Source organism: Gadus chalcogrammus, chromosome 15, assembly GCF_026213295.1.
Source record: "Gadus chalcogrammus isolate NIFS_2021 chromosome 15, NIFS_Gcha_1.0, whole genome shotgun sequence".
In the NCBI taxonomy this organism is placed as follows: Eukaryota; Metazoa; Chordata; class Actinopteri; order Gadiformes; family Gadidae; genus Gadus; species Gadus chalcogrammus.
In genome coordinates this window covers 10,006,404-10,024,442 of record NC_079426.1, presented here as the reverse complement: position 1 = coordinate 10,024,442, position 18,039 = coordinate 10,006,404, and the positions used below count along the sequence as shown (strand labels likewise).

The 18,039-nt window shown below is 43.0% G+C and overlaps 2 protein-coding genes across 4 annotated transcripts; one reads left to right on the top strand and one right to left on the bottom strand.

Moving 5' to 3' along the window:
• Positions 1 to 3,175: 3,175 nt before the first annotated feature.
• On the top strand, positions 3,176 to 13,752 carry hif1an (hypoxia inducible factor 1 subunit alpha inhibitor). 2 transcript variants are annotated; one of them, XM_056609291.1, is made up of 8 exons: positions 3,177 to 3,579; positions 5,164 to 5,414; positions 5,954 to 6,102; positions 6,901 to 7,046; positions 7,251 to 7,357; positions 8,572 to 8,635; positions 8,747 to 8,857; positions 9,664 to 13,752. In XM_056609291.1, exons 1-8 carry the CDS (start codon positions 3,400 to 3,402, stop codon positions 9,718 to 9,720), a joined length of 1,065 nt encoding a protein of 354 aa, XP_056465266.1. In that variant the 5' UTR covers positions 3,177 to 3,399; the 3' UTR covers positions 9,721 to 13,752. The 2 variants fall into 2 exon arrangements, with proteins under 2 accessions (XP_056465265.1, XP_056465266.1); XM_056609290.1 differs by lacking the exon at positions 9,664 to 13,752 and having other exon boundaries at positions 3,176 to 3,579; positions 8,747 to 9,631.
• On the bottom strand, positions 11,738 to 16,448 carry cuedc2 (CUE domain containing 2). Of its 2 annotated transcripts, none has more exons than XM_056609292.1 (9): positions 16,187 to 16,448; positions 15,441 to 15,524; positions 14,934 to 15,077; positions 14,669 to 14,730; positions 14,364 to 14,494; positions 13,558 to 13,725; positions 13,388 to 13,452; positions 13,076 to 13,136; positions 11,738 to 12,992 (listed from the first exon to the last, which is right to left on the bottom strand). In XM_056609292.1, exons 2-9 carry the CDS (start codon positions 15,512 to 15,514, stop codon positions 12,846 to 12,848), a joined length of 852 nt encoding a protein of 283 aa, XP_056465267.1. In that variant the 5' UTR covers positions 15,515 to 15,524; positions 16,187 to 16,448; the 3' UTR covers positions 11,738 to 12,845. The 2 variants fall into 2 exon arrangements, with proteins under 2 accessions (XP_056465267.1, XP_056465268.1); XM_056609293.1 differs by having other exon boundaries at positions 14,370 to 14,494; positions 16,187 to 16,429.
• Between the last annotated feature and the right edge of the window lie 1,591 nt (positions 16,449 to 18,039).

Here is an 18,039-nt window from a genome sequence, read left to right as displayed (position 1 = left end):
CACACCCCCCACCCTCCCCTTTCTCCCACCTAGTGGGTGACCTGACCTCTGACTGAGGGGATGAACTTCCGTCTCCCCCGCTATTTAAAGCCCCCGGGTCAGGGTGGGATTGTCAGCCTTGCCAAGTCGAGTTCGTTAGCAAGGCATGAGCCTAAGGTGGCAGAGAGACATAGGTGACAACGCCGGGAGAGAGAGAGAGAGAGAGAGAGAGAGAGAGAGAGAGAGAGAGAGAGAGAGAGAGAGAGAGAGAGAGAGAGAGAGAGAGAGAGACACACACACACACACACACACACACACACACACACACACACACACACACACAGAGACACAGAGAGAGAGAGACACAGGAAGGGAGAGAGGGAGAGGCAGGGAGAGGGATAGAGAGAGAGAGAGAGAAGGAGAGAGAGAGACACAGGGAGAGGGAGAGCAGGGGAGGGAGAGAGAGAGAGAGAGAGAGAGAGAGAGAGAGAGAGAGAGAGAGAGAGAGAGAGAGAGAGAGTGAGAGAGAGAGGGAGAGAGGGAGAGCGAGAGAGAGAGTGATGCAGAGGGAGAGAGAGAGAGTGAGAGAGAGAGAGAGAGAGAGAGAGAGAGAGAGAGAGAGAGACACACACACACAGACAGAGAGGGAGAGAGAGCATGGGTATGTGTTAGGGAGACATTGAGGGGATACATACAGCTATCTGTTTATAGGATACTGATAGATGTAGAAAAGATGCATTTCCAAATAATAATCCTAACACTAGTGCTAGGATTTTCCAGAAGTGGAACTTTTAATCACATAATAAATCGCACGTGGCAGACGCAGGGGTCAAACGTAATCGGGGCAGATGATGACACAATCCGTAAAGACATAGGGACAGCAGCACCGCTGCTTTTTAATGCTCCAGCGATTCTCTAACTAATAGGATTTGTGGCTTAGAGGTTTCTAACACAGCGCCCAGAGGGGTCGGGTCAGAGGATGTGAGAAGAAGTGAAAACACAGAGAGGCTCGCTCCACATGTACAGCCCGTGAACCGCCAGCACCTCATCCACCCTTGGTTAGTCAATGTACACATTAACTTTATATTGTGAAATTAACATTGTGTGAGTGTGTGTTTTGTGTATTTGTACATGTGTGTACATTCGCAAGCATCTGTGTCCAGTTTACACTGCCAACTTAAATACTGGCGTGGAAAATAGGTCAGAAAAGTGGCTTTGAGAAAGTCTCATGATTGCAAAATGCCTGTCAAATTTTAACCATACTGCGTAACAGTGATGCACCCTGATGTTGCACCTGACCCCGATGATACAGGTCTGGGTAGAAATGGGATGAGTGGGTCAGACCACAGAGATCAAGGTACAGAGGTTCCACAGCTATCCGAGATCTATCCTCCCCTTGATTACTCAGTAGTCTGGTTGGGAGGCTTGTATAGTCATGATTGCATCTGGCTATCACAAACATATATTTGCTTAGCCTTTAAAAGACAACAGTCTTACAACAACAAGCTACACATGTAAACACCACTGAACAAGTTCAGATTGGGAGTCCGTTGTGACAGGCGGCCGTGTCGGTAAATCATCGGGTCGGAAGGTCACGGCTAAGCCTGCTGAATGACAGGTAACCATTGATATTAATCGTGGAAACTTTTCAAGAATCAATCCATGAATATTGACCAGTTTTTGCCAATAAATTAAAAAAGATTGGTATGATTGGATTTCCAATAGGCCAACTGTTGGGAACTAGTATGCATTCCAGTTGGGAGTCATACTGTGTGGGTTAGGGTTAGTAATGTATGTAGACATGAACGGCATTAGTAAACATTGACATTAATTATCTGTTAATTAACTGCTAGTAAATTGTTAGTTAATGCTTATTATTGCCCTAATGTTAATGTATGGGGGAATTATGCACCCATATTTTAATGTGCTACCAATGAATTTGTATAATTGTCCTGGGCCCTTTCAAAGACTGTAGATAGTATAAACTATTAAAAAAACAAAAAAAACAAAAAACATAACAAGGTCAGTCCTTAGGTGTGGGGTTTAGTCCTTAATCAGGTCGGGAAAAAAGGAGTTGTTGGGGCTTTGGAGACGTTGGGAGCGGGGGGTTGAGGTGTTATAAAGTCTGATAGCTGATGGGATGAAAGAGCCCCCCAAAGCGCTTTGAGGCACGTGGCTGAATGTGCTCCTGAGTTGCCTCAGCTCGGCGTAGAGAGGGTGAAAGGGATTGTCCATGATCGCCTGCAGCTTTCCCCTCATCCTCCTCTCCGTCACAGCCTCCACACAGTCCTGCTTCATCCCCACCACAGAGCTCGCCTTCCTCACCAGCTTATTCAGCTTGCTGGCACCTCCGCTCCTGATGCCTCCTCCCCAGCACACTACAGCAAAGAAGGTGGCACTGGTTACCACAGACTGGTAGAACATCCGTAGTAGCCTAGTGCATACATTGAAAGACCTGAGCCTCCTAAGGAAGAACAGCCTACTCTGTCCCTTCCTGTAGAGGGCCTCAGTGTTGTCTGACCAGTCCAGTTTATTGTTCAGACGCACCCCAAGGAACTTGTAGGTGTCCACCATCTCCACCTCCTCCCCGTTTATGGAAACTGAGGGTGCTCTTTCTGCGGCGGAAGTCCACCACCAGCTCCTTGGTTTTCCCGGTGTTGAGCTGAAGGTGGTTCCCGTCACACCATCCCACAAAGTTCTCAACTAGTTCCCTGTACTCCTCCTCCCTTTTGTCTGTGATGCATCCAACAATGGAGGAGTCGTCAGAGAACTTCTGCAGGTAGCATGTTCGGGAGTTGTAGAGGGAGAACAAAAACGCCGGTGAAACTAGTTCCCTGGGGTGTGCCGTTGTTGCTTGTCACCACGTCTGACAAGCAGTGTCGCAGCCTGACATACTGCGGCCTGTTAAATTAATATTGTATAAAAGCATACTTTAAACCACAAATGACTACTCTAAAGAAAAAGCTAATTCTCTTAAACTCCAATGAACTTTTAGGGTGTTAGCTATGCAATGACCAACGGACAACATCTTTCCCGATGCCAAGTTGAGCCGAATGCTGAACAATGTCGCCCCCTGCGGGCCAGTCAGGAGTACTTCAGATTGTAGTCAGTCGGGGCGCTAGATGTCGCTGCCTTGAATTCAGTGCATTTTCCTCCTCAAAAATCTTCCTTGAACATTTACTTTCGTATCGTTAGTTTCAGTGTCTGTCAGTGCTGCTGTGTGTTTATGGTTTACACCTACATGGAGGAGGTCCACATACAGTAGGAACCACAGTCGGTGGAGCAATTCTTATTTTTTACATCATGTATCAGACAGATTCTACTGTGTTCCTATAACGAACTCTAAAGCAAATACATTTGCATTTTTTAAGTGATTACTAGTCATAGGATAGGGGGGTGTGAGGAAATTTGCAGACAGCCATGGCAACTGCAACGGTGGTGGAGGCTGACCCATCTACGACCGAAGGCTGTGCCGCGATGTCTGATGCCCAAAACATTGGATGGAACGAGTCTCAGCTCCGAAAGTATTCTTTTCAAACAAAGCCCATACCGAGGCTCTCTCACACGGATCCCCGAGCCGAAATGCTTATAAATAACGAGGTAAATAGATGATCGGTTGCAACTTCACGCTGCTGCCTCGCCAGTGTATGATGATGTGATAGGATGAATAACAAGCACTTGAAATTGAAACCTAGTCGAAGAATGTAATGACGGTATTGTCTGAATGAGTACCACCGAACACACATTATTAACTAAGTTGGACATCCCTAGTGTGTAGTGTTGTGTGTGTGTGTGTGTGTGTGTGTGTGTGTGTGTGTGTGTGTGTGTGTGTGTGTGTGTGTGTGTGTGTGTGTGTGTGTGTGTGTGTGTGTGTGTCTTGCAAAATGTGACACGCCTACAGTGGACATTGACAACAATGTCTGATTTAGTGGAAGAAAGTTTGGAAGTCGTATTTAGTAGTTCCAATAACTTTAAATGCATCCCTCTCATAAATAACCGTAGGCTTTCATTTATTAATATTGATTTATTATAATGTGATACAGTTGTCTAAATATTTAAAGTATCAACTAAATTAATCATTGTAATAGTCCTTTGTATCATGCTTTATGACAGTGTAGCCTTCATGCCATGGGTGTGTTCTTGTCCATTTCCTCATGTGGGTTTCGTTGGGTCTATACTGCACGTAGTCGTACCGTTGCAACTAACACGTGCTTTGTGAATATATAAACTCTGTGCAAATTGTAAATGTTGCACATGCGCAAATGCTGCCCACGCAAATGTAATGCATCAAAAATGTAATCATCTTCAACCATCTGCTAAAGTTAACGAATGGCCTACTCCTGTGCGCCTCTGGGACGCAAGTGAAAAAGTCCTAAAGTAGCCTATCAAAATGTTACCAAGGGCGACCGTGCCATCGCGCCCGCGGTAGTATCGCTCTTAATGTGAATGCAGTGTTTAAGCAAGTAGGTCAGTGGGACAGGCTGTTTCTATGCACTCTGCACTGTTCCATATATACCTTTTTATACCTATATATATATATTGCTGCACTCAGTCTTTTTTGTTTGATTCAAAGTCTGCTCTTGCAGTCATTGCAGCAAACGTGCTTCACTGCACCGTGCCGCGCCACAAAAGCGCGTACACACACGCACGCGCGCGCACACACATACACACACACACACACACGCACGCGCGCACACGCACGCACACACACGCGCGTCCCAAGTGGAGGCAGCGCGCGCACGCCTCCGGTGGCTTTGTTGCAGCTCCACCAGCAGGTCTACGTTCGTCTAGTCACGTAGTCCAGCCGCGAGCTGTCAGTGTCCAATGACTGCCAACGCGGGTGTACATTTGGGCGTTGTGTGTTTGAATGATATTCATTAAATAGCCTGTCGGATGATACGGATTGGTTTCTTTAAAAAAAACAAAAACGAATTATTATTATACGGTTTCACGCAGGCGCTTTTAAGTGTTTGAGTTGGTAGAACTTGTAGAAGCTATTTTGAATATGAAGGGTCCCATATGCGTCTGCTATAGTCTGACTCATCGAGATAAATATAATACGATACGATAAACGTTCTACAGACGTATTTAATAGGCCTATACTATTTGATTTGCTCTACAGCTTGGGGTTAAATGCATAAGCACATTTGCTCTATAATGTTATTTACTAAAGCCTACTTGCAGGAACCCGTGGTTCTAACGGACACAAACCTCGTCTATCCAGCACTGAAATGGGACATTCAGTACCTGCAAGAGAACATTGGGAATGGGGATTTCTCTGTTTACACGGCAGAAAACCACAAATTCCTCTACTATGACGAGAAAAAGATGGCCAACGTTGAGAATTTCATGCCGAAATCGAGACGAATGGAAATGAAGTTCCCCGAGTTTGTGGATAAAATGCATGAAACGGAGGAAGCGGAGGGGGAAGAGAGGTAAAGTCAAGTGTAAATCTACAAGGGAAAATCGTTATACATGTATACTGTATTCTGCACCTTTTGTGTTATAAATGTGTTTTAACAATGAAAGGGTACGGTGACCAAATGTAAAATAAAGCAACAGAAAGTAGCACAGAACATTGAAAATAAAGGTGCTGGATGCCCTAAACGCCGCACGACATGCATTTACTGTGGCCTATATTTGAATTGTGAAGGCGCGTGCCCTGATGTGAACTTTTGGCTGCTAGACCCCGCCCATTTCCTTGCGCACCAAGCAAAATGCCCAGTTAATGAATGCGTGGCCTTGAGTTGTATATAACAAACAATAACAATGATACATATATACTGGTAGTAAATAATATTCAATTGCATTTTGAGCTTCTGATAAAATGATAAAACCAAACGACCATTTACATGGAAAAGGGGTTAAAATGTAATCATATCCATAGTGTCCATAAAAAAAGACAGGTCTATGGACTGGAGCAGTGTGTTTTCTGAATGACTTAAATGAGGAGTGTGACGACGTCCCACCCCAGGGTCTATCTGCAGCAGACCCTGAACGACACGGTGGGCCGGAAGATCGTGGTGGACTTCCTGGGGTTCAACTGGAACTGGATTAACAAGCAGCAGGCCAAGAGGAACTGGGGACAGCTGACGTCCAACCTGCTGCTCATAGGCATGGAGGGTAAGACCCTATCAACCAACCGTAGTTCTACATAGCCTAGCCCACATAGACCTATTACTAATGTACTATTTTCTAATAATAAATCTGAACTATTTCCTAATAATAGAGTACTCCTTTATTCATGTCATGTGAAAGACATCATAGTCGTGAGCATCAATTATCCAAAATCAAAGTCAATGGGTCAATCTTTTCTGAAACTTTTTGGCGGAAACAGAGTTGATGATACAGACCGCGATATCACATCACACAAAGGAGGCTGTGGCCTCTTATTTTAGAAAAAGGTTGTTTAAAGCCATTAAGAAATCATAGGGTTGTCTCGGTCTGACCATAACATGTGAGACTGCAGCTGTGATTAATGGCTAGACAAATATATTTGACTTCACTTGACACAAAGTAGTCTTGAAGTGGCTATCTGTGCTCCACTCTCTCCATGATTTCTGAGGGATTACAACTTGTAGAAAGGCACGGGGTGTTTACTGTGACTGGTCGTGAGTAAAATTGATGTAGTAGCCTATGGTGATGTATGCATGTATCAGGCCAAAACCCTGTAATCAAAGGTTTAACTTCCTTATCACAATTTTCATATTGATGCAATTCACACGTAAACACAAGCTCTTAAAAATATAGTGAATGGATACAGTGGATGTTGTGATCGGATGCTTGGTTATACTGGATGATCGTTGATGGATTGATACTAGACATAAGTGGAGCTCAGGTCTCCCTCCTTTGTTAAGCGATATCCCGTCAGAAGCTGTTAACAACTGTTAACAATTCTGCATCGCTCATCTTTCACAACAGGCAACGTGACGCCGGCACATTATGACGAGCAGCAGAACTTCTTTGCGCAGATCAAAGGCCACAAAAGATGTATCCTCTTCCACCCGGACCAGTTCGAGTGTCTGTATCCGTACCCAGTCCACCACCCCTGTGACCGGCAGAGCCAGGTAATGGATGGGGTGTACCAAGGGTCCTGACACATGGGGGCTGGGGGGGGGGGGGACCAGTAGATACAGACCACATGGTAGAATGTTATGTTGAGGTAACTACCTGGAGAAAAACGCCCTAATACCACCTGCTTCTCCACGGTTACGTGACGACGGAAATCTACCTAACACGGCAATGTTGTTTGTTCCTTTGTGGAATTTCAGGTGGATTTTGATAACCCAGACTACGAGAGGTTTCCAAATTTCAGGAACTTGGTGGGCTATGAGACGGTGGTGGGGCCGGGAGATGTGCTGTACATCCCCATGTATTGGTAAGAACACCGCTCTGCCTGATGGGCCCTCCTGATTCTCAGCAGGGTTATGGATGCTATTTCATATGCAACAAAAACAGCCCATCAGAGCATATTGGGATCAGATTCACAGCGATACGAGTTATAGTATCCATTAGGCTTAGGATGCATATTTTATGAGGCCGGCTAATGGTGGCTGTATCTTAGCACTTCCTGTAAGTTTAAACATTACATTCACGCTGCGTCCATTAAAATACACCTCTGCCTACCAAGTTCTACTTTCTTATTTACGTAGACACTCACTCACTCACTCACTCACGCACGCACGCACGCACGCACGCACGCACGCACGCACGCACGCACGCACGCACGCACGCACGCACGCACGCACGCACGCACGCACGCACGCACGCACGCACGCACGCACGCACGCACGCACGCACGCACGCACGCACTCACTCACTCACTCACTCACTCACTCACTCACTCACTCACTCACTCACTCACTCACTCACTCACTCACTCACTCACTCACTCACTCACTCACTCACTCACTCACTCACTCACTCACTCACTCACTCACTCACTCACTCACTCACTCACTCACTCACTCACTCACTCACTCACTCACTCACTCACTCACTCACTCACTCACTCACTCACTCACTCACTCACTCACTCACTCACTCACTCACTCACTCACTCACTCACTCACTCACTCACTCACTCACTCACTCACTCACTCACTCACTCACTCACTCACTCACTCACTCACTCACTCACTCACTCACTCACTCACTCACTCACTCACTCACTCACTCACTCACTCACTCACTCACTCACTCACTCACTCACTCACTCACTCACTCACTCACTCACTCACTCACTCACTCACTCACTCACTCACTCACCTTATACATTCTTTATTTATAGGGACAAGGTTGGACATGGAACAAACAAAACAAGACTGCTAGCAATTCTTGAGGATAGCTTTTGATCATTTCGACTTCCGATTTCACTGTAGAACACTATAAGAAAGAGTGTGAGGCAAATCTGTTAACCTACAGTCTTGCTGAAATGGGTAGCAGAAACTCTGTTATGCTCTGCTGCCATTTAGTCTGGCTTCGACACAAATACAAACCCTTTATTAACAGTAAAGGACCACTGGATGAGTTTGTGTGCATTTTAAGAAGACAGGGAACAGCTGAATCAATAAAGCCTTTTTCTGTTCTCAGGTGGCATCATATCGAGTCCTTGCTGGATGGGGGAGAGACCATAACTGTCAACTTCTGGTACAAGGTCTGTAAAAAAGAGTTACCTCCAACACAAGCAACTTAGCCAACTCTAAAACAGAAAACGAAAACTCCTACACCGTCTAATACCGTGCTTTTGTGGATTTCTTTTCATTAGGGAGCGCTGACGCCCAAAAGGATAGAGTACCCGCTGCGAGCTCACCAGAAAGTAGCCATCATGAGGAACATCGAGAAGATGCTTGGAGAGGCCCTGGGAGATCCACGAGAAGTAGATACACTTGTTTTCTACTCCTACTTTTCTAGGGTTGTACACCTTATGAAATCCCTATGGTTTAGTTGGAAATCATTGGCGTGAGCTGTCAGACCACGGATGTGTCAGCGGATGCATGGCAACGCCCAGGAACTGACCAATGCTTTGGTTATGGGCTGGGTGGAAGGGTTATCTGGCCCATTTGGTGTTGATGAAGTCATGCTTCGTATTTATTATTAGCTTCAACTGGAACGTCCTAGGTTACTCAATTAGAGAGCAGGAGATTCATACTTCCGAACACTTTCTAAATAAATGCTTCTTGAGATTTCAGATTAATAACTCGACTCATAATCATTGATTCCTTTGAAGTTCATAATCCTTTCATAAGCTATTATAGGACTATAGTTATACATCATCAACATCGGTATCTGCCTATCAGAGCTCATGATTACCGGTATCGTCCAAGACACTTCACATCGGCCCTTCCCACCGCCCGGGCCTTTCAGGCACTACCTTAATAGCTCCCAGAAGTGGAGCATGACGTCGCTCAGCGTGCGTAATGTACCTTATTTTAGGTTTTCCGAGGCTCCTCTACATGTAGGCCATGTCTTGGGACTGAGCGTGGCTTCAGACCCGGCGGGATGCTGCCCCTTCCCCCCAACCTAATTACAGCGAGAATATATATCCTGAAGCCTCATTTAGTAACCAAGGAAGAGATACAGCATGCTTTTTACTCAGGTGGATATGTGTGTGTATATATATATATATAGTGGATATTACGATTCTTGCTTTGTAGATGTCCAAAGAACGATCTTTTCTTCTAGGTTGGACCCTTACTGAACCTGATGAGGAGGGGACGTTACGACCAGGGCTCAAGTTAGGACGACGCATTACAGAAACGCTTTTCAGACTGCTGCTGAAAATGTTTGGGGTGAAAGAGAACAATTGTGTGTGTGTGTGTGTGTGTGTGTGTGTGTGTGTGTGTGTGTGTGTGTGTGTGTGTGTGTGTGTGTGTGTGTGTGTGTGTGTGTGTGTGTGTGTGTGTGTGTGTGTGTGTGTGTGTGTGTGTGCACGTGTGTGTTTGAGAAAGAAGGGTATTCTTGCACCTCTGGTGCATTCTTAACATTGAAGCTACCACTGCATGGCAATAGGACGCCTCCCTCACGCCACGTTGAAACCACTGGACTTGGTCTGCCTGCCGTAGGACAACAGGACACACCCTTTGGACATTCGGGTCTGTTTTCAGAACACCAAGGCTCTGACTCAGCACGTTTTCAGTACAGGCCAGGCCTTTTGTGTGAGTCAGTATTTGCTTTGAGAAAAGACCCACTCCTGAGCTGAAGCATGCCAAATTGGACTGAATGAATATCCTGTTTACCTCACCACTAACACTTCAAGGTGAAGGTCGGATGCTAGGTGGTCTGATTGATAGTAGTGTTGATTGATGATTGAAGTGTTTTGTTTTGAGGCACCTTTTTATTTGAACGCGTTTGACCACGATTGGTTTGTAGCTGATTTGGAGTTCATTAGGTGAGATGGACATTTTTGAGGTTTGTTCCACATGTCTTTAATCGCAATGTATTCCTTAAGCTGAGGGTGTTTGAACTGCACTTCTAATATGTACATTCGCAAGGTGTGTGTGTTTGTGTGTGTGTATGTAAAACTGGCAGTCCTTTTCATGATTTTGTGAATCCTAATTTATTTGACAATGACTGCTTGAAAGACACCTTCTCTGTATGTAGGGCTTCCAATTATCTTTTTATTTTGTAAATAATAATTTTTTGGAGTGCTAGGCCAAGGAAAAAAACTTGACTATTGATTTTCAGTGGTTGGCTTGTTTATGCCTTTTTGGTTTATATTTCTAAGAGCGTTCATTGACTCATTGTGTTAACTTTCATTTTAGTTTGCTTTTGGTACACAGAATTGAATCTGTTGAATTGCAAATTCAGCCCCATTCTTCAAAATTTAAATAGAGCTAATATTGAGCTGACAACCTATTTGGAATGGTGGGGGTGAGTCCTCGGTGAAGCCATCGCCCATATATTCCCCATAGCCTCTCGCTTCTTTTGACATAGTGATCCAGTTTTCTTATCTCTTTAAAGGGTTCTGGCGGAGTCTGAGAACATTGATTGGTCTGCATATCAACATCAGTAAAGAGCTTTAGATTTTATTTTAGAATAGTTATTACAAAAACTTGAAACAAGTTATATCAAGATATTGGTTGACAGATATTTGTCTTTGCCAATGATGGTTCAGCTCTAGTCAAAGTAATTACTGGAGATATTTTGTTTAGTAGATGTCCAACATAGACTAAACAGGTACAGAAGTAAGTTGCATATATATATATAATGTATATGGAGCATGACTACCAACAAAGCTAAAAAGTTGTTTCAAACTTTGACTGCTTCGTTCTTCGTGGTTTTGAATGCGGTAGCATTGATTCCCAGAATGCCAGATTTGTCAATACATAGGCTCGCAACATTTGAGAATACAAATTAATCAAAAATCTAAAAAAAAACCTTATTTACAGTTTTGATAGTAACCATGAGTGTCCTTAAGCGTCCTAGATACATTTAGAGCTCTCTAAATTAAAAGGACTGAAACGTGTATGGTAGGAGATAATTTACATATGTGCCAAACTGATTGTACTGAGTATTTAGAAAGCTGTTCCTCTATGTTACCCTGGTTGCACTTCGTTTTCAAGGCAGGTTTACTAGACCAATATTTAACTTACTGAGTCTACTTTACAAAATAAATCAAGTTGTCAAATGAAGAAAAAAGGAAATAAGCTTTATCGTTATCAAAGTGAGGAAAGTACCTCAATATACTCTTGTGGATGGACGGAACTACTGTTTTGGAATATTGTGTTTACCTTGTTCCTCAATAAACTTCCTCAATACCAAGCACCAAAGCTACGGATGTTAATTTCTGATAGGACTCTGATGAAAAGCAACACAAATTATGATCTCCAAAATCTAGCTTTTATTTCTTATAAATAACAGTAAATTGTAAAACACCTTTAGGGTTTCAATGATTGATAGCTTCGTTCACGATGACACAATATAACTAAATACTTTGTCAGACCGGACATATTAATAGCAAAATTGCAATACTTGTTTGTATACATATAGGTCAACTCAGAACTTTAGGCATCTATTTTTATACCACCACATTAACACTATAAATGATTGTATGTGACAAGTATACTGTTGTACATTAACAGTATAATTCATAAACGTAAGGACAAATTCATTGACATGATCCTATGTTACTGTAACAACTAAAAGGAGTTCAATTGTCACAGAAAATATCAAGAAATTCCCTAATAAAATCCAAAATGTTGCAGAAAGACCGGTCACGATGAATCTAAGTTAGCAAATCTAGACCTTAATATAAAAATAAAGATGTTTTCGATTGAACATCACTATTTTATTATAGTACTAAAATGGCAAATGCTTGTCCTTAGCTTTACTACGAATTCAATGATTGAAACATAAAAGGGAATAAGCAATTTCATTGAGATCTATCCAAGTTGTCACCACATATTGAAACTTATTTTGATATAAAGATATTTCTACACATATGAATTCATTGTTTACCATAATTTCATGTTAAAAGAACAATTCCGATGGAACCAAACAACCTTAAGTTAGTGCAGTGTCAGACTGGCGTAGATGGCAAAAAGAGAATCAGTTGTGAGTGTTTAAAACGCAACGCCACTGTTTCCAAAAGCAAAAGGCGCAACCAAAAAACACCACACAAAACAGTTACACAACTACGGCCTGTGAATAGTGTTACCATTATAAAACTAAAACAAAATAACTGAGATGAACCAAGGCAGTGTATGGCAATGTAAAAAAACCCAGATTATAAAACCAGACACAAAAGCATATTCCTTTACTTTGGGAATTACCTAGCCAGTTCAGGCGCTAGCCAATAAAACACCATTGAGAAAAACAACATGTAAACAACGTGGATAGCTGCTCTCTGAAGGCATGGCTAGTCATCAATGGAACCTGTATTTGCGCGCGGGTTTTATGCTGACGTACGTCTTCTTCATGTCATCCGTCTCCTCTTTCTTCACCATCTGATAGCGCTCCCCCTTTGTCGTCACCACCTGGTTGCCATGGTAGCGCACCAACTTCTTTGGGGCCTGCAGAGGAGATGGTCATGTGAGGCGTGGTACAGTGAATGAGCTGGATGATTTGTAGTGTAAAAGGAAGGTGCAGGACTTGCATCTTTTGGAGCGACCGGCCGGTGTGTGGTCTTGTCCTCCTCTCGGTCTACCAGCATGTACCTGGAAACACAAACCTGGATTAGCCTTATGTAAAGTAAACCTAGACTCAAGCACCTAACTCATTACTAACGTTGTGGGGACAGCGTGAGGACCTTGTTTTTGTTATTTTGGTCAGAGAATTCAAGCAAAGAAATATAATAAGATTACAGATCTGAAACCAATGTGTTCAAAGTCTATTGTTTTGAACACGGAGGAGATCGGCAGGGAATTTACATAACTTGGCGACACAAACGCACTTAAACTCAACTCACTTTTCCAGAATGGTCTCCTTCAGCTTCTGGTCCGCCCCGGCGGAGCCATTCTTCCCCTGGTTTATCTAGAGGTGAAAAGATCGACCGGGTTAATGACACGCATGTCGCGGCGGAGCCATCAAACCGTCGTGGTGGCCTTTGGCCCTGCCGTGGCGGCGGCCGGAGCTCACATTGAGCGGGGAGGAGCTCAGCTTGACGTCTCCCTCGATGATGAGCCGCACGGCCTCCTCCATGTCCCCCCTGGCGATGGACAGGGCGCTGCGGGCCTCCGACAGGCCACACTTGGGGAACATCTCCAGAAGGTACTGCTCCTCGGCCTCCCAACCCGACATTGGACTCTGCCAGGGGAAATAATAATTAGTAGAAATACAGTGGACGGCTAATCTATTTTGACGGTAAAAGGTGTTTGGGGTCTAAACGTGTAACTTTGCAAACAGCATTTTATTTTAAAGGCATGTCTGATGAGATTAGTTCAAGACATTCAATTTGAGTGTTGGACAGTGATGTAAATATAGCCAAAACCAAACATGTACATAAGAGTAAAAGCAGGTTATATCGTATTTATTTTAACTTCTTTTACTTGCATTTTAAATGTATCTTTTGACCCAAGCCAACTTTTGATACTTTCTTAGTTCCGTCTTTGTCTAGGAGCATGATAATCAACGGTGGGGCTGAAGAACCAAGTCCTCTGAAGACTCTGACGCAGACAGGCTGCTCAGATTGAGCTTCACTTGCCACACACACACCTTGGAATAAGCGCTTTGAGTACGTGAAAAGCGCTATATAAATTGAATCTATTATTATTATTATAAGCTTCCCAAAGGCATGACCCTCTTTCGATTGCAAACATTAAAATCAACCGTAATTTTCAGTAAAAGTGATAAAATGGCATACATTATGCTTGAGTTCATATAAGACACATAAAAAAAAAATGGTTTCACTTCCCCTTTAAAATGTGGGTATAACGGAGATTAACTTTTACTTTGGCAGTGGCGCCCTCTGTCGGTGTTTCAGGGCACTCCGTCCCCCGTCCCGGTGGAGCTTCCTCAGCCAAGGCATTGGGTAACGAAGGCACGTCATGCGTCGTCGCTGGAGCACTATTATTTTCTGTGGTTAATAAGATACCAGACATATATATTATTAAGCATCAGTTCATAACAAACATTCGGCTATGACCTTTATATTTTTCTATTAATAAATGTCCTTGTTTAAGCAACAAGCTTGGAAAAACGATGCGGATACCAATTCCACTAATACCGTTATAAAAGATACAGCACATACCTGTGCTCCGAGCATCTGCTAATTTTGAGGCCAAAATAAACATCATTTCGCAGACTTTGACGCTGTCAAGGGAAAAACAATGGTGAAAGTATGAGCCATATTTAAAGAACAGTAATAATAAATATAATGTCTAGTATGATCTAGCCAATATACAAAGATCCTTAAGCCTCAGGTGCAGTTTTTGTCATACCGGCCAGTCTCTGCTAGTTACCAGGTCATACTATGATGTGACTATAGTCAAAAATATCCAGAAGTGTATCTTTACCTGTCGATCTCAGCAAACCCAGGTATGTAAGCTTCAAGCATTTCAGTGAAGACTTCAATGTCGAAGTTCTCTTCCACACTCTCCTGGGAGCCGAGGTCCTCCAACACTCCGGTTATGTAGGAGAGGAGAAACTCGTCCAATGAGCTAAAAATAAATGAAAGTAGCTACTCATCAAGGTTAAAGTAACAATATTGGTAGTTCATATGCTAAAGAGTTTTCATAATGTGTTCCTCACAAAAACGGTTCAAAAAATGAAATATTAAAAAGCCGCCTGCTGTGATTCTACAAACATGGGATAATGTGGGGTTCAGACAGTTTATATATAATGGGGTAGAATTTTAGTGGTTAGGATGGTTGACTGAAAGTTCTTGGTCTAGCTCAAGGAATCCTTGAGCAAGAAGCCTGTCTACCCCACTTGCTCATGAATGAAACGCATCTCAAAGTAATCACTGCATGTTCAATTAAACAGCCACTAAAATACTAAATATTAATTAATTTAGTTCTCACCTGAGATCTGCATCGGGGATGAACGTCTGGATGAACTCGTGGAGAGCATCATGGATAATTTTATGGAGGTCCATGTCTCCTTAGCTAGAAGTACGAGAAGATTATTCAAAACAAGTTGCTACATAAACTCTCCGTCTCAGACATCCGGAGTGATAGGAAAGGCGCACATTCCCACGATTAGCCATGCATCAGCTTTCAGTTGAAGAACAAATATAGAAACGCCAGCGGGCATGTTGCATGTTACAAAACCAGAGGGGTTTGGTAATATCGTGCTAGACCCCACAGTACAACGATTCACGTAACGGATCGACGAAAAGGGACATATAGAGTTATTAAAGGTTATGGTTCATAACAGTAACGTTAGATGTCACAACGCAGACTGGCTTGTTGTGTCATTAAACATTTCAAGGCAGGATCAAGCGACCACGACAAGATTGGCCATTATTTAGTTTAACGTTATGAGCTTACAGGCTAACTTGTTAGCAGCAGGCTCAGAAGCCCCCCTCTCCCAGCGTTTGGGCAATTTGTCTGGTGAACTGCTTCGCCTATTTAAAATGTATTTGTTTATCTAGCTGAACAGGATAGTGATCAATACAAGCACGACCGCTGTCTGATCTGCGTCAAGACGAAGAGAGAGAGAGAGAGACGCTGCAGCGACGCTGGTGCACGACATGCTACACAAGATGCCTTTTCTTATTTTGCGTTCATTTCTCCCTCTTATCGGCTGTAACATATTGGACACTTACTGTGGATAAAATGCAAGGGTCATTAAGCATAGGTTTTCCCGATGTGTTTTTATGTTGGCAGCGTTCAACAGCGACGTTCAGCGTTGAGCCGTTTCTTCCGCCCGGGTGGTTCAAAACATTCATACGTCACTTCTGGTCCTTGTAAGCACACGCTCGTGCATCAATATACTGAGATGCACCTCACGCGTAGTCAGCGTCCCCACAGCCACCCTAATGCTCCCATGCTGTCTGAACCTTTAAAAAAAAAAAAAATCCTGCCTGTAAACCTACACAGAAGTGGGTGAGTAGCGAAATCCCACATGTGTAGACAGATTCATGCATAGTTGATCGGCTCGGTGTTATCTGAGGCAACATCGGTGAGGTCATAAGATCCCAGCAGGTCTAATTTACCGCCAGACCGTGTTGGTAATATTATATCAGATATGTATACATATGAATGATTCATTCCTGCCCAATTGTTTCCTGACATTATCTGTCGCCCGCCGCGGTAGTTCATCTGGTTTCTGACTGAAATATGGTCCAAGCCGCTGATAAAAGAGGCTTTGTAAACTTGGCTGAACTCTGTTTCAACTCTGAAGTCACGCTCTTTCACGAGGGTGGGGGCGGGTTCACGTGCAGCAGACTCCTGCTGTTGCATTTAATATGTTTCCATAAAGGTAACCAATGCATTGTAGGTCTACGTGACAGACACTTTGATGTAGGGTCATTTTTGTCTAGTTTTAGCTTGGTTTGTTTGAACTATGTTTAATGCGAATGGCAGCAGCAGCTTCTAGGTTGAACCGTACACAGGTTTTCGTGTAACGTCATATTGGTGCTTACGTTTCTACACACGTGAAATATCACAGGTACCACTTTTCTTTTTCACACAAATTTACAAATCTCATATCGCACCCTGTCGAAATATAATCAAATGAATATATAATATTAGGTTTAACGATTTAGTGTCATTTCTAAAATGTCCCTTTTTATTTTTACTACAAATATGGTGAACGCTAGATGGCGGCATTGAGTCATTGTTGGCCAAGTCTTGTGGTCTTCCCAGGGGGTGGTCATAGAGATTAGCTGCACGCTCCTAGGAACAACACGATGTTTGCTTATGAGTAGATCCAAATGGTATTCAAAATATTTAGCCAATGTATGATGTTATTGTTAAGACCTACTATTTGAGATGCATATAATGTACCCAAATACAGCATAACCAACCGTAATCAGGCAAGCAACAAAGTCGTGGGACATTCTCACAAATTAAAGTAGCACAAACACAGATAGATATTGAACCTAATTTGTATGCCGACGATATGGAACATGAGTGTGATATTTTGTGTGACTGCGTTGTATTTCAATAGATGATTTTAAGTTTTCAAGTTCATCCTACTCTGTTTTAAGTGCATCTGATTTATGAACAATGGGCCAGGTAGAGAGGTAGAGAAAATAAAATATATATTTAAAAATATATAATTAAACTCCTAAAATTAACTGAATAAACGGTTCAAAAAATTAAAGTGTGTGTGTGTGTGTGTGTGTGTGTGTGTGTGTGTGTGTGTGTGTGTGTGTGTGTGTGTGTGTGTGTGTGTGTGTGTGTGTGTGTGTGTGTGTGTGTGTGAATAATAATACAGTATACCTTAATAAATGGATGGGTTTTGTCCAAAGCATTTAACATCCTTGCTCTACCAATTTACCTTCACAGAAGAACCGGCATGCTCAAAGACCCACAAGAGAACTTTCTCCAACAGAACACATTTTGTAAAAAAGAGAGGACAAAATGACCCACCTCCCCACTATAATGAAATTTGTGAGGCAGAAGAAAAATATATAAGATGTTGAAATGCTCATGGTATTAAAGAACACATCCA

Excerpts from the sequence above, each read along its gene's own strand:
- hif1an (XM_056609290.1), top strand. The coding sequence starts at position 3,400 with ATGGCAACTGCAACGGTGGTGGAGGCTGACCCATCTACGACCGAAGGC. Across the intron at positions 6,103-6,900 it reads GCTGCTCATAGGCATGGAGG|GCAACGTGACGCCGGCACAT; the intron begins GTAAGACCCTAT and ends CTTTCACAACAG. Across the intron at positions 8,636-8,746 it reads CTGTCAACTTCTGGTACAAG|GGAGCGCTGACGCCCAAAAG; the intron begins GTCTGTAAAAAA and ends TCTTTTCATTAG.
- cuedc2 (XM_056609292.1), bottom strand. The coding sequence starts at position 15,514 with ATGGACCTCCATAAAATTATCCATGATGCTCTCCACGAGTTCATCCAG. Across the intron at positions 13,137-13,387 it reads AAGGAGACCATTCTGGAAAA|GTACATGCTGGTAGACCGAG; the intron begins GTGAGTTGAGTT and ends TTGTGTTTCCAG. Across the intron at positions 12,993-13,075 it reads GGCCGGTCGCTCCAAAAGAT|GCCCCAAAGAAGTTGGTGCG; the intron begins GCAAGTCCTGCA and ends TCTCCTCTGCAG.